The 14,170-nt window shown below is 41.6% G+C and overlaps 1 protein-coding gene across 1 annotated transcript in view; it reads left to right on the forward strand.

Annotated features, from left to right (window-relative positions):
* The window catches only part of GRIN2B (glutamate ionotropic receptor NMDA type subunit 2B), a 1,262,499-nt gene that overhangs the window by 1,127,717 nt on the left and 120,612 nt on the right, over window positions 1–14,170 (forward strand). Inside the window, exon 10 of the mRNA XM_075833626.1 lies at window positions 2,860–3,089. Coding sequence (XP_075689741.1) covers window positions 2,860–3,089 — 230 coding nt within the window. The remainder of the gene's footprint in view (window positions 1–2,859; window positions 3,090–14,170) is intronic.

Consider the following 14,170-nt stretch of genomic DNA (forward strand, 5'->3'; position numbering starts at 1 on the left):
CGTCAACCAATTGTCATCTTTAGGAGTTGTGAGTAGTAATCTGGCACAAATGTGCCGATACAAGCAAATATTTATTATATATGTATATATATATATATATATATATATATATATATATATATACCTTTATAGGTCTTCAATTACACACAAATTGTCCACTATTGTCCCATGATGAACCAACTAGGTTGGGGAAACGCGTTGGGACGGTTATAAAGTGTCAGTATTGTGGTCAATTAATGTAATATTTGTTGCTTAGAATTTACACTAATTGTGTGTGACAGAATTTTTGTATCCCTGGAGCTTGTCCAAAGGTGGCGCATGGTACCACGCCATCTAGATATAATTTTCTGGATACTCCAGGTGATTATTGAGGATTGCTTATTTGATTCAACCCTGGTTGTGTCAGGGATATGTGTATTCAAAAGAATTACCTAGAGTATTTTAATCTAAATAATGAATAAAGGTTATGTTTTATGAACAGTTCCCAGTTTGTGATACTACTTGCTTCTTTGAGGAACCCACATATTGATTTCACTGATAATACATACAGGTTCACATCAGTGTAATCATCTGATCTACACTGATAAATCATCTGTGCAGCAGCTTCCTCAGCATGTGCCAGGGCTACTGCTCAATAGCTAGAGGTGGAGGAGCGTGCATGAATGGACCTTTTCACGATCTGGGGTTATGTGGACCCACTAGACCGTACCGCCGTAGCGGAGTAGCAGCTGGCCAAACAACAGTCTATAAAGTCTATGCAAAGACCTAGCACAAGAGTACCTGTAAGAATCCAGACAGTAGCAGAGGCGTTGGCACGGATGGAACTTGATGTGGCAGATGATGCCAGAAGTGGCGGATGATACCAGACATAGTATATGACACAGGCGTGGCAGACGACACCTGACATGGGGGATGATACCAGACATGGTATATGACAGCAGGCGTGGCAGAAGTCCAAAAACGACTCAAACACTAGATAAGGCACAAGAACAAACGCATCACGGGATACAGAATACAGAAAGCAGGATACAGGAATACTAGTAACAGGATACAACTACGGGACCATTTACTAAGACTAACATTGGAGTACAACAACAATGCTCAGGCAAGGCATAGAAGAGCAGAGCCCTTTTTATAGTCGAGGACGTCCTGGGGATAGTTGGGTAATTTGATGCATGTGCGCATGCTGGCCCTTTAAGTCTGGGGAAGAGCGCGAACGCGCACTCTGGAGGGAACAACAGAGCTGTGTGGCCATGAGGGCTGGCATCTCCTGGTAGGGAGATGCCGCCACAAAGATAGAGGTCTGCGGTAGCGACTGTCGGGAGGTAAGGAGAGGCGGTGGTCCGCTACCGCAGCTATTACAGTACCCCCTTATGCCCCCTTTTCTTGGTTCAAAGTGTAATAGGAATTTTTTAATGAGGGTAGGGGCATTAAGGTTCTCTTCTGGCTCCAGGTCCTCTCCTCAGGACCAAGTCCTCTCCAGTCCACCTTATAGAATGTCCTTCCTCCTACTCTCTTGTAGTCCAGGATCTCCTTCACCTCGAACACATCAGAAGAACCACTGGGATCAACAGCAGGACTAGGAGTATTACTATATAGGTTTAGAACCACAGGATTCATGGGGGACACATGAAAGGAGTTGGGGATTCTGAGGGTTGGAGGCAGCCGAAGCTTATAGGAGACAGGGTTATATTATAAGTTTAAAAAAAAACCTTTTCCAAATTTTCCTCTAAAACAATCTAAAAAAACAAAAAAAATAAAATAAATTGGTATCGCTGCATCCGTAAAAGTCTGAACTATTACAATATACCTATAAAAGAGTATCCGGCACACCAATATTGAAACAAAGGTATTTTTATTTTGTTTTTGTTTTTAATGCCAGTGGCAGAGTGCGACGTTTCGCTCTAAGTGACCTTTATCAGGCACTGAGCCGTGCTGGAAACTGCATAGACGAGCGCCAGTGGTGCTGATAGCGGCTGGCTGCTGTATCATGGCCAGCCGCTATCAGCACCACTAGTGCTCGTCTATGCAGTTTCCAGCACGGCTCAGTGCCTGATGAAGGTCACTTAGACCGAAACGTCGCACTCTGCCACTGTCATTAAAAATAAAAACAAAATAAAAATACCTTAGTTTCAATATTGGTGTGCCGGATACTCTTTTATATTTATATTTGGGTTGGGCCCCTATCCGTGCAAAACCGAACTGAAAAACTACAGCTTGTCCTGCAAAAAATAAGCCCTCACCTCTCAATCAACGGAAAAATTAAAAAGTTGTGGCTCTCAGAATGTGGTAGAACAAGACAATTTATTTTTTTAACAAAAACGTTTTTTTTTTTAAAGTAATAAAATATAAAGAAGCCTATATACATTTAGTATCGCCGTAATCATATTGAGCCACAGAATAAAGTTAAGTTGTTTTTTTTTTCCAAATTTCAGCCGGCAAAAATTTTGTTTTTTCAGTGTCCCAGTGCATTATATGGTACTTTAAATGGTGCCATTAGAAACTACAACTCCTCCCGCAAACAATAAGCACTCACACCACTTTATTGACGGAAGAATAAAAAAGTAATGGCTCTTGGAACATGGGGAGTGAAAAACGAAAACATGAAAAATGGCTTGGTCCTTAAGGGGTTAAAATATTAATGGACTTTACAATTAAGATAAGAAAAAATAACAAATCAGTAGGGTCATTATACACTCTCAATGGCCTTTCCTTTCATATCAAGATTTATAAGTGATAAATATGTAGAACAACCTACTACTTTTCTACTTATTTTTACTTTATGTCGTATAATAATCACATTTAGTTTTCAACTGAAAAGTATCTCATTTCTAATCTTATGTTCTCTTTGACTTCCAGAGCCTGGAGGCCCTTCGTTCACAATTGGAAAAGCCATTTGGCTACTTTGGGGCTTGGTGTTCAATAATTCTGTGCCTGTGCAGAATCCAAAGGGAACTACAAGTAAGATTATGGTGTCGGTTTGGGCTTTCTTCGCTGTGATATTCCTGGCCAGTTATACAGCCAACCTTGCTGCCTTTATGATTCAAGAAGAGTATGTGGACCAGGTATCCGGTCTCAGTGATAAAAAGGTAAGACATTCGAGTAGGGGCAGTTTTACCAACTGAAGTGTTTATTTAACCCTTTCGTTGCTATTGTATTTTGCACCTCTAGTAGCCTGGACAATTTTCACACTTTTGAAATATACAAATAAAATATAAAGTACAAAATATAAAGCAATCATAATAAACCCACACACTCATATATTTTCTGAAAGTAGACACCTGGCACATCGTCAAAATGTAACTCAGCACTTTAAGTACACAGGCACCCGTGTGTGTTTAACAGGGTGAAACTTGATGGATCTGTGTCTTTTTTTAACATATGTAAGTATGTAAGGCACCTTCATTCAATTTTGCATCAGTGTCATTTTTCAGAAAAATTGTATAAACATTTATATATGTGGCTAAAAGTGTGACTCAAGTCGAGAATCAGATGCAACACACATCCTAAAAATGAAACTTCAATATGTGTAGAGTTCATACATACCACTTACGCCTATGTCTACATGCACTACATGCACATATCTTCATAAAAATCACCAGAACTGTTGGGACCAAAAATCTGGTTTTAAACTGGAAATGTAAAAAAAAATAACAATTTATAGAATACAGGGATTACACACCTTGAAAATTTAATGCACCCCCAATTGTCTTGATGTGCTGTTGACAGCCATGTCCACCTTCATGTAACTTTGTAACAAACAGGATTTATTTTTTAAATAAATGCGCCAACCAATTTTGTAATTATATAGGTATATAATTTTCAATGCCGCTATACAAACTGTAATCCTAATCAATAATCACAAATCCCTAAACCTAATTTAATACAGATTTTTTTTTCTGGAACTGGCTGAAAACGATTGGTTATAGTGACAGTCAGTGGCAAAAATGTATTTTATGGCTGACGGAAATCTTTTCCATCTGTCAGAAATGTATAAGATATTCTACCCTAGTGATAATGATTATCGATATGACGAGTATGTAATAGGTATCGCTTAAGAAAAGCGGTCAGCAGATTTTAGGCTAAAGATCTGGTACAGACAGGATATGGACAGTCTAACATAAATAAATATTATTGATGTTTGTGTATGTGTAGTAGGGGTGTTGGTGCAACTTATTTGATACCTCGATCTGGACGCTAGTAAACATCCGGGTTGTGGAGTCAATAAATGGCCTAATTAGGTGCAGAAGAGTGATTAGATGAACAAGTGCTCATCTTCTCACTTATTTGTAGAGAAAAAAATCCCCTTATTTTCTGATTTATAAGGGGGTGATAGCATGAACAAAACTTCATGTTACCCTTCCCCCTGTGGTCATCTGAAACCTTATACGGAGAGGAGGAGGATCACATATGCAGCACGTCCTTCTCTTCACAAGGGCTGAAGTCAGAGCTGCAAGTATATGCAGCTCCTACTTCAACCTGCTCTTGTTAAGGGTAGATAGCAGCTAGAGCTAGTCTTGTTTTGAAGACAAGATTCCAGAGCCTTTATCAGCATGGGCTACCACTTCAACCTGATTTAGCTCAGACTAGAGCGACAATCTTGGTCTTGTTTTAGGACCCTTGACTTTAAAACAAGACCAATATTGCAGATTTAGCCATAATCTAACCTGAGCTACAGCTGGCCACCAGACAGCAGGACTTGGCTTCACTTAAAGGGAATGTGTTGCCAGAAAAACATGTTGTTTTTTTTTTAATTAAACATTTAGTGTGTAGGTGATTAAACATTGTTCAAATTTTTTTGATTTTTTTCACGAGTCAGGAAATATTATAAATTAGATTCTAATTTATAATATTTCCCATTGCTGGTCACTAGATGGAGCTATTCCCAAAATTGCAGCATTGCAAAATTGGGTAAAAAGCCCTCGCTCTAGTGAGCTCTCAGCATCCCCCCCCTCCTTTATCCTGGCTAGTGCCGGGATAAACGAGGGGTTTGAACGGTCTAACCTCCTACACTGTGTGTCGCCATTTTTTGAGCTAACACACAGTGTAGTAGGTTTACATACAGTAGTAAACGTACACAAACATGAACATACATTGAAATCTCTTACCTGCTCCTGCCGCTGCGGCTCCCTCCGGCCCGTCCGCTCCGTCTGATGCCGCTGTCCAAGTGCACAAGTCCGGAAGCCGCGACCGGAAGTAGTAATCTTACTGTCCGGCCGCGACTTCCGGTCCACAGGAAAATGGCGCCGGACGGCGCCAATTTCAAATTGGACTGTGTGGGAGCGGCGCATGCGCAGTTCCCACACAGACGGCGTACACAGAAGTGGATGGGACGGGACCCGTTCGCAGTCCCTATGGGACTGTGGCTGCCGTATTCCATGTCTGTATGTGTCGTTAATCGACACATACAGAAATGGAACAAAAAATGGCAGCCTCCATAGGGAAGAAAAAGTGTAAAAATAAGAAAAAGTAAAACACAAACACACAAATAAATATAAAAGTTTTTAATAAAGCACTAACATCTTTAACATGTTAAAAAAAAAATTGTGATGACACTGTTCCTTTAAAGCAATCCCAGGACTACATTAGAGCTAATTTGTGAACCAACCGGAAAATCGAAAGGAAGGTATTTATGGAGCACGTATATTAATACTGATAGGCAACAGGAATACAAGAAACAGGGACTTACCAATTGAAGACAGGGATGGAACAAGATGATCATGTCTACTAGATGATGGGGGCAAACAGATGATGGGTAATAACAGTCAGGGAATGGTAACCATGGATGACGGAAACCAAACGGATGATTGTACATGAAAACAAGCTAACATTATCTAATGTTTCCATATATCTGTACCTGAAATGTTTCTTAAGCACTGACACTAACACCACACACCTGTCCCAAACACTGACCCTAATGGAGTACCTAACCTGCAGACACTCTCCCTATCACAGCCCAGGAAAACTCTAGGATCTAGTGGTGATGAAAACAACACAAACTGGTCAAAAAAGTAAAAACCAGGTAAGCAGAAAAGAAAATAATGAAACAGGTTGAAACTAACGAACAGCACTAAACACAGAGGCAAACGGAATGAGGAAATACCTAGGCAGAGCTGAAAAAGCACAATACTAGACAGAAACACAGAATCAGATTAGCACATGTCAAACACACATATAATGAAAGGCAGGTGGCCAAGGATAGTAAAAAAAATCCCAAAAAATTCTTCAAGCATATAAATGCAAAAAAGCCCAGGTCTGAACATGTGGGACCCCTAGATAATGGTAATGGGGAGTTGATCACAGGGGATCAAGAGAAGGCAGAGTTACTAAATGGGTTCTTCCGCTCTGTATATACAACTGAAGAAGGAGCAGCTGATGTAGCCGGTGCCTGTGCTGTTAATATATCAGTTGATATACTGAATTGGATGAATGTAGAGATGGTCCAAGCTAAATTAAATAAAATAAATGTGCACAAGGCCCCGGGACCAGATGGGTTACACCCTAGAGTTCTTAAAGAGCTTAGTTCAGTTATTTCTGTCCCCCTTTTCATAATATTCAGAGAATCTCTAGTGACTGGTATAGTGCCAAGGGACTGGCGCAGGGCAAATGTGGTGCCTATTTTCAAAAAGGGCTCTAGGTCTTCCCCGGGTAATTATAGACCAGTAAGCTTAACATCCATCGTGGGGAAAATGTTTGAGGGGCTATTGAGGGACTATATACAGGATTATGTGACAATAAATAGCATTATAAGTGACAGCCAGCACGGTTTTACTAAGGACAGAAGTTGTCAAACTAACCTAATCTGTTTTTATGAAGAGGTGAGCAGAAGTCTAGACAGAGGGGCCGCTGTGGATTTAGCGTTTTTGGACTTTGCAAAGGCATTTGACACTGTCCCCCATAGACGCCTAATGGGTAAATTACGGACTATAGGTTTAGAAAATATAGTTTGTAATTGGATTGAGAATTGGCTCAAGGACCGTATCCAGAGAGTTGTGGTCAATGATTCCTACTCTGAATGGTCACCGGTTATAAGTGGTGTACCCCAGGGTTCAGTGCTGGGACCCCTACTATTCAACTTATTTATTAATGATATAGAAGATGGGATTAATAGCACTATTTCTATTTTTGCAGATGACACCAAGCTATGTAATATAGTTCAGACTATGGAAGATGTTCATGAATTACAGGCAGATTTAAACATACTAAGTGTTTGGGCGTCCACTTGGCAGATGAAGTTTAATGTAGATAAATGTAAAGTTATGCATCTGGGTACCAACAACCTGCATGCATCATATGTCCTAGGGGGCGCTACACTGGGGGAGTCACTTGTTGAGAAGGATCTGGGTGTACTTGTAAATCATAAACTCAATAACAGCATGCAGTGTCAATCAGCTGCTTCAAAGGCCAGCAGGATATTGTCGTGTATTAAAAGAGGCATGGACTCGCGGGACAGGGATGTAATATTGCCACTTTACAAAGCATTAGTGAGGCCTCATCTAGAATATGCAGTTCAGTTCTGGGCTCCAGTTCATAGAAAGGATGCCCTGGAGTTGGAAAAAATACAAAGAAGAGCAACGAAGCTAATTAGGGGCATGGAGAATTTAAGTTATGAGGAAAGATTGAAAGAATTAAACCTATTTAGCCTTGAAAAAAGACGACTAAGGGGGGACATGATTAACTTATATAAATATATTAATGGCACATACAAAAAATATGGTCAAATCCTGTTCCTTGTAAAACCCCCTCAAAAAACAAGGGGGCACTCCCTCCGTCTGGAGAAAAAAAGGTTCAAGCTGCAGAGGCGACAAGGCTTCTTTACAGTGAGAACTGTGAATCTATGGAATAGTCTACCGCAGGAGCTGGTAACAGCAGGGACAGTAGATGGCTTTAAAAAAGGGTTAGATAATTTCCTAGAACAAAAAAATATTAGCTCCTATGTGTAGAAATTTTTCCTTCCCTTTTCCCTTCCCTTGGTTGAACTTGATGGACATGTGTCTTTTTTCAGCCGTACTAACTATGTAACTATGTAACTATGTAACTATGTAACATAGCAAGTACTATAACCAACGCCTTTAACCCCTTAACGCTCCATGACCTACTATTAGGTCACGCTAACTAGGGCGTTCGTGCTACGTGACCTAATAGTAGGTCATGGGAATAACCGCCATTCCGCCCGCCTCCAGGCACTTTTATGAGCTGTGACAACTGCTGTCTTGTACAGCAGTTGCTGCAGCTCCTTCAGCGGGGACCGATTGCGGTGTCCCCGCTGATTAACCTCTTAGAAGCCGCATTCAATAGCGCTAAACCACCATCGATGTCCCGTGACATTTTCGGGGGCGGCGATGGTTGCTACGGCATCCGGAGGCCAAACAATGGCGTCCGGCTATGCCGTCTACGTCAGGACCCACTATGCTTGCTGTCAGCGAGTAGCTGACAGCTCTAATACACTGCACTAAGCATGTAGTGCAGTGTATTAGAATAGCGATCAGGGACTCCTGCCCGCAAGTCCCCTAGTGGGACAAAGTAATAAAGTAAAGAAAAAGTAAAAAAAATGGTGTAAAAAACAGAAAATAAAAGTTTTAAAAGTAATAAAAGTAAAAATCCCCCTTTTTCCCTTATCAGTCCTTTATTATTAATAAAAATAAATAAACAAATAAACTATACATAATTGGTATCACCGCGTCCGTAACGGCCTGAACTACAAAATTATTTTGTTATCTATCCCGCGCAGTGAATGCCGTATGAGAAAATAATAAACCATACTAGAATCACAATTTTTTGGTCACTTCACCTCCCAAAAAAATGGAACTGATCAAAACTACAGTTCGTTACGCAAAAAACAAGTCTCTTAGAATAAGGTAACACAAAAAGTAAATGATTTTTTATAAAAAGTATTTTATTGTGCAAACGCCATAAGACATTAAAAAACCTGTAAACATATGGTATCACCGTAATCGTATCGCCCCGCAGAATAAAGTGAATGTCATTTGTAGCGCACAGTGAACTCTGGGGAAAAAAAAGGAATAAAAAACCATAGTAGAATTGCTGTTTTTTAGTCACCACGCCTCTTAAAAATAGAATAAATGCTCATCAAAAAGTTGCATGCACCACATGAAAACTACAATGAATTCCTCAAGGGGTCTAGTTTCCAGAATGGGGTCACTTTTAAGGGGTTTCCACTGTACTGGTACCTCAGAAGCTCTGCAAATGCGACATGGCACGCAGAAACCAATGCAGCAAAATCTGCATGCCAAATAGCGGTCCTAACCTTTCTGAGCCCCGCCGTTTGTCCAACCAGCAGTTTATGACCCCCATATGGGGTATTGCCGTAATCGGAAGAAATTGCTTTTCAAATGTTGGGGTGTTTTTTCTCCTTTATTCCTTGTAAAAATTACAATTTTGTAACTTATATCTGAAAAATATGTGATTTTCAATTTCACTGTCCAATTACACAAAATGCAGCAAAAAAAAGCCTAGGTTCTAAATGCTCACTATACACCTTGATAAATTCCTTGAGGGGTGTAGTTTGCCAAATGGTGTCACTTATGGGGGTTTCCACTGTTTTGGCACCATAAGACCTCTTCAAACCTGACATGGTGCCTAAATTTTAATCTAACAAAAAGGAGGCCCCAAAATCCACTAGGTGCTCCTTTGCTTCAGAAGCCGGTGCTTCAGTCCATTACCATACTATGGCCACATGTGGGATATTTCTAAAAACTGAAGAATTTGGGCAATAAGTATTGAGTTGCGTTTCTATGGTAAAACCTTCTGTTTTTTAGAAAAAAAAATGGAATAAAAAGGATTTTCTGACAAAAAAATTTAATTTGTAAGTTTCATTTCTACTTTGCTTTAAATTCCTGTGAAACACCTAAAGGGTTAATTAACTTTCTAAATGCGGTTTTGAATACCTTGTGGGGTGTGGTTTCTAAAATGGGGTGTTTATGGGGTTTCTAATATATAAGCATTCCGAACTTATTACCACATAATCTGAAATATGTCAGATTTGAAAAATGGCCTCTGAGCCTTATAGGGATCCTGTCATCAACATCTTACCTGTTAAACTCGCCTGACCTCTCAATAGCCGCAGCTGTCCAAAGTTCGTTCCTGTTCTCTTCTCTCCTGAAGTCCTCCTCTGTCCGTAAATATAGTCGTTTAAAGTCTTCGCGCCTTTTATGGTAATTATTTTTTACTCTGTGACGCTGCTTCTTAACCCCACCCACCGCCGCCTCCTGTCCGGCCCTGTCTGGCTAAATCTCGTTCAAAACATTGCGCATGCGTGCTACACTACCCAGCTGTAGCATGACTGTTGCCGACGAGAAGTGTAGTGGAGAGCAATACAGCACAGCAACAAACGCTTACCTCTGCACTACTCTGTTGTCAGGAAACGGGGCCTGGATTCGGAGACGAACCGACGGTGATGACGTCACAGTGAGCGCCGAGCATGCGCAATAAAAGAATGAGAACAGCAGCTTTGGTGTCTCAATGCGCAAGTGCGGGATTTCGTGTGCAGTGCAGTGAGAGGAGCTGTCAATCAAAAAGAAGGAGGCGGAGTCAACTCTGAGACACTGGAGGGATGAAAATCGGACTCTTTTTGAATGAAGATTTGACTCTTTTCTGCTCATTTGCATACGGCGCGGGACCACTGAAAAACTGAATTCTAAAGGCAGAGGCGTAGCTAGGATCTCCTGCACCTGGGGAAAAGATACAGATTGGCGCCCCCCCAACTTATTTCCTGACATCTCCTTCCCCCTCGCCATGTTTGCTTTCTCTACCAATCAATGAGGTGTCACACACAGCCCCTTGTAGATAGTGCCACACACAGCCTCCCTTGTAAATAGCACCACACAGCCCCCCTTGTAGATAGTGCCACACACAGCCCGCTTCCCCCCTTTTAGGTAGCGGCACACTCCACCCCTTGTAAATAGCGGCACACTCCCCCACTTGTAGATAGTGCCACACACAGCCCGCTGCCCCTTTGTAATTAGCGCCACATTCCCCCCTTTTAAATAGCACCACACTCCCCCCTTGTACTTAGCGCCACACTGTAACCAGAGCTGTGAGTGGTAGCCTACCACTACCACTCTTTGCTCTGCCTGACGTGACTTACCGGAAGAGCCGAGGAGGTCATGCGGCGCAAGCAGCGGCAGAATTCCTCATTTGCCGCCCCCTACAAAAAACTGAAATTACCCACATATATAGACACGCACATACTGGAACATATATACTGTACATACATATACTGTATGTCTAAGACAGATATTTAGACATACAGGCAAATATACATACACACATCTGGAATATATACATACAGGTAACTATATAGACGTACAGACACATATATACACACACACCGGCAGATAAATACACAGACGGGAACATATACAAATACATAAAATGCACATATATAGAAGCACAAAGACACATTCACAAACAGACCCATATGGACCCAGTACAGATATTGTTGTAGATTTCACAAGCAGCCCTATGTAACACCACAGATAACACAGTGATAACTGAGTACAGATAATGTAGTAGTGTTACCTGCAGTCCTATGTAACACCGCTGATAACACAGTAATAACTCTCTGAGTACAGATAATGTAGTAGACGTTACCTGCAGTCCTATGTAACACCACAGATAACACAATGATAACTCTCTGAGTACAGATAATGTAGTAGATGATAACTATACCCACAGACACATATAAACACACACAAAGGCATATATAAAGGGCAGCAGAGTACATAAGGGGCAGCAGGGTATATAGGGGTCAGCAGGGTATATAAGGATTAGTAGGGTATATAGGGGCAGCAGCGTGTATAAGGGGCAGCAGGGTATATAAAGGGCAGCATGTTATATAAGGAGCAGTAAGATATATAGGGGACAGAAGGCTATACAGGGGCAGCAGGGTATATAGGGGCAACAGGGTATATAGGGCAGCAGGGTATATAGGGTCAGCAGGGTATATAGGGGCAGCGGGGTATATCTGCATTTTATCTATTCTACTTTAATATTGAACACACGCTTTTACAAAGAGACATAAACACATGCAGAGACATATATACACACACACACTGTAACATATATACATACAAACACAGAGAAACATACTGTATACACAGAGACACATACTGTATACACACACATATACATACAGACACACATGGACACTCACCATGTATCCTTGCTGACAGGATCAGAGGTTTCTTGCAGGACGGGCTGTGGGCGGAGCTTCCTCCTCTGCTTCTCAGCTATTATCTACTCCGTGTGTGTGCAGATCACAGAGTAGAGGCAGAGCCTAGTGGCGCCCCCTACATGCTGGGAGGGTGCAGCACGGGAGTGGACCCGAGTCAGAACGCCGCTGCGTGATCTCCTGGCTCTTCCTAAAGCTGATCGCTGCTGCAGGTGTCCGACATACAGGGCGCCAATCAGCAGCGGTCAGCTGCTCTGTGGCGCCCCCTTCCCTACCACCTAGTTGGGCCCCACCTTCCCCGCCTAGCTACACACCAGCTAAAGGTACAGAGCTTACTTAGAACATATTTATAGGTTAGATAACAATGATTTTTCACCCCTCTGAAATCCATGACAGCAAAATGACGTTCCTCGACATCAACATTTTCAAGACTGAACAAGGATGCATTCAAACTAGCATCTATGGGGAAGGACACAGCGACCAATAGTCTTCTCAGGTGGGAGAGCTGGTACCCCGGACCATTAAAAAGGGGGCTACCCAAGGGACAGTACCTGAGGGTACGTAGGAATTGTTCCACCATCACAGACTTTGGAATAGCTGCAACAGACTTACAAAACAGATTCCTTCGGAGAGGCTATCCTCGCGAAGTCTTGAGATCATCATATCAAAATGCTCTAAGCTGTAATAGGAGTGATCTACTTATTCCTAGGAAGCGGTCGACTGATGAGCAGATACTTATTATAGGGACGTACGATTCATCTAACAAGGAGGTGATGAGGGTCCAACAAGCCTACTGGGGGATTCTTATAACAGACCCTGACATTGGAAGTTTGGTGGGTGACAGACCACTGGTGACCTACAGGAGGGGTAGAAACATCAGGGACCGCTTGGTACATAGCCACCTGCAACCTACCTCTCCCACGTCATGGCTTACACATGGCATTAAGGGCACTTTCAGATGCGGATCATGCAAGGATTGTGACTCCATAACATGCCGCAATAATTTTCGTAGTCACACTACAGGGAGGACTTTTGATAATAGGTCTTTTATTAATTGCAAAACAAGAGGAATTGTTTATCTTATTTCATGTGTTTGTGGGCTGCAATACATCGGCAAGACTTCCAGAGAGTTCAGGAGAAGGATTAGGGACAACATAGGTGATATCCGCAGAAATGAGGATACTACGGTGGCAACGCATGTTTGGGAGTGCCATGCTGGCAACACGAATGTCATCAAATTCCAGGGGATTAAACATATACAGTGAAGGAAATAAGTATTTGATCCCTTGCTGATTTTGTAAGTTTGCCCACTGTCAAAGTCATGAACAGTCTAGAATTTTTAGGCTAGGTTAATTTTACCAGTGAGAGATAGATTATCTAAAAAAAAAAAAGAAAATCACATAGTCAAAATTATATATATTTATTTGCATTGTGCACAGAGAAATAAGTATTTGATCCCTTTGGCAAACAAGACTTAAAGGGGTTGTCCGAGATACCAACATTTTTTCAAAAACTCTGTCATACATTACCCCTTATACAGACAACCTAAATAAAGCATTATTTTTTAAAAAAATTCTACTTAGCACATTTCTTTTTTGAATTTAGCAGTTTGTTTACATGCAGTTCAGCTCTGGTTTGTTGATCTTTCCTTGTTATGAAACTTTTTTCCCGTGCACGCTCATTGCAGGCTGCAATGAGCGTGCACGTACCTTCCAAGAGTTCACGTGAGCTGTCCTTGCTCCTCCCCGCTGACCTCCTTCACTGGACTTGTCTCCTTGCTGACATTCTTGAAGGATGATGAGCAAATGTTCTCCCCCCATTATGTTTTTCACATTTATGTTTTCTTTCTCTTTTCAGGTCTATAAACCTCTTCGTGTCTCCCCTCACCCTCGTCCACCCTCTTCTATCTCATGTCTCTCTCCACTAAGGCCATGTTCACACAGAGTTTTTTTGCAGGAAGAATATCTGCCTCAAAAT

Source organism: Rhinoderma darwinii, chromosome 7 (genome assembly GCF_050947455.1).
Source record: "Rhinoderma darwinii isolate aRhiDar2 chromosome 7, aRhiDar2.hap1, whole genome shotgun sequence".
NCBI classification, from domain to species: domain Eukaryota; kingdom Metazoa; phylum Chordata; class Amphibia; order Anura; family Rhinodermatidae; genus Rhinoderma; species Rhinoderma darwinii.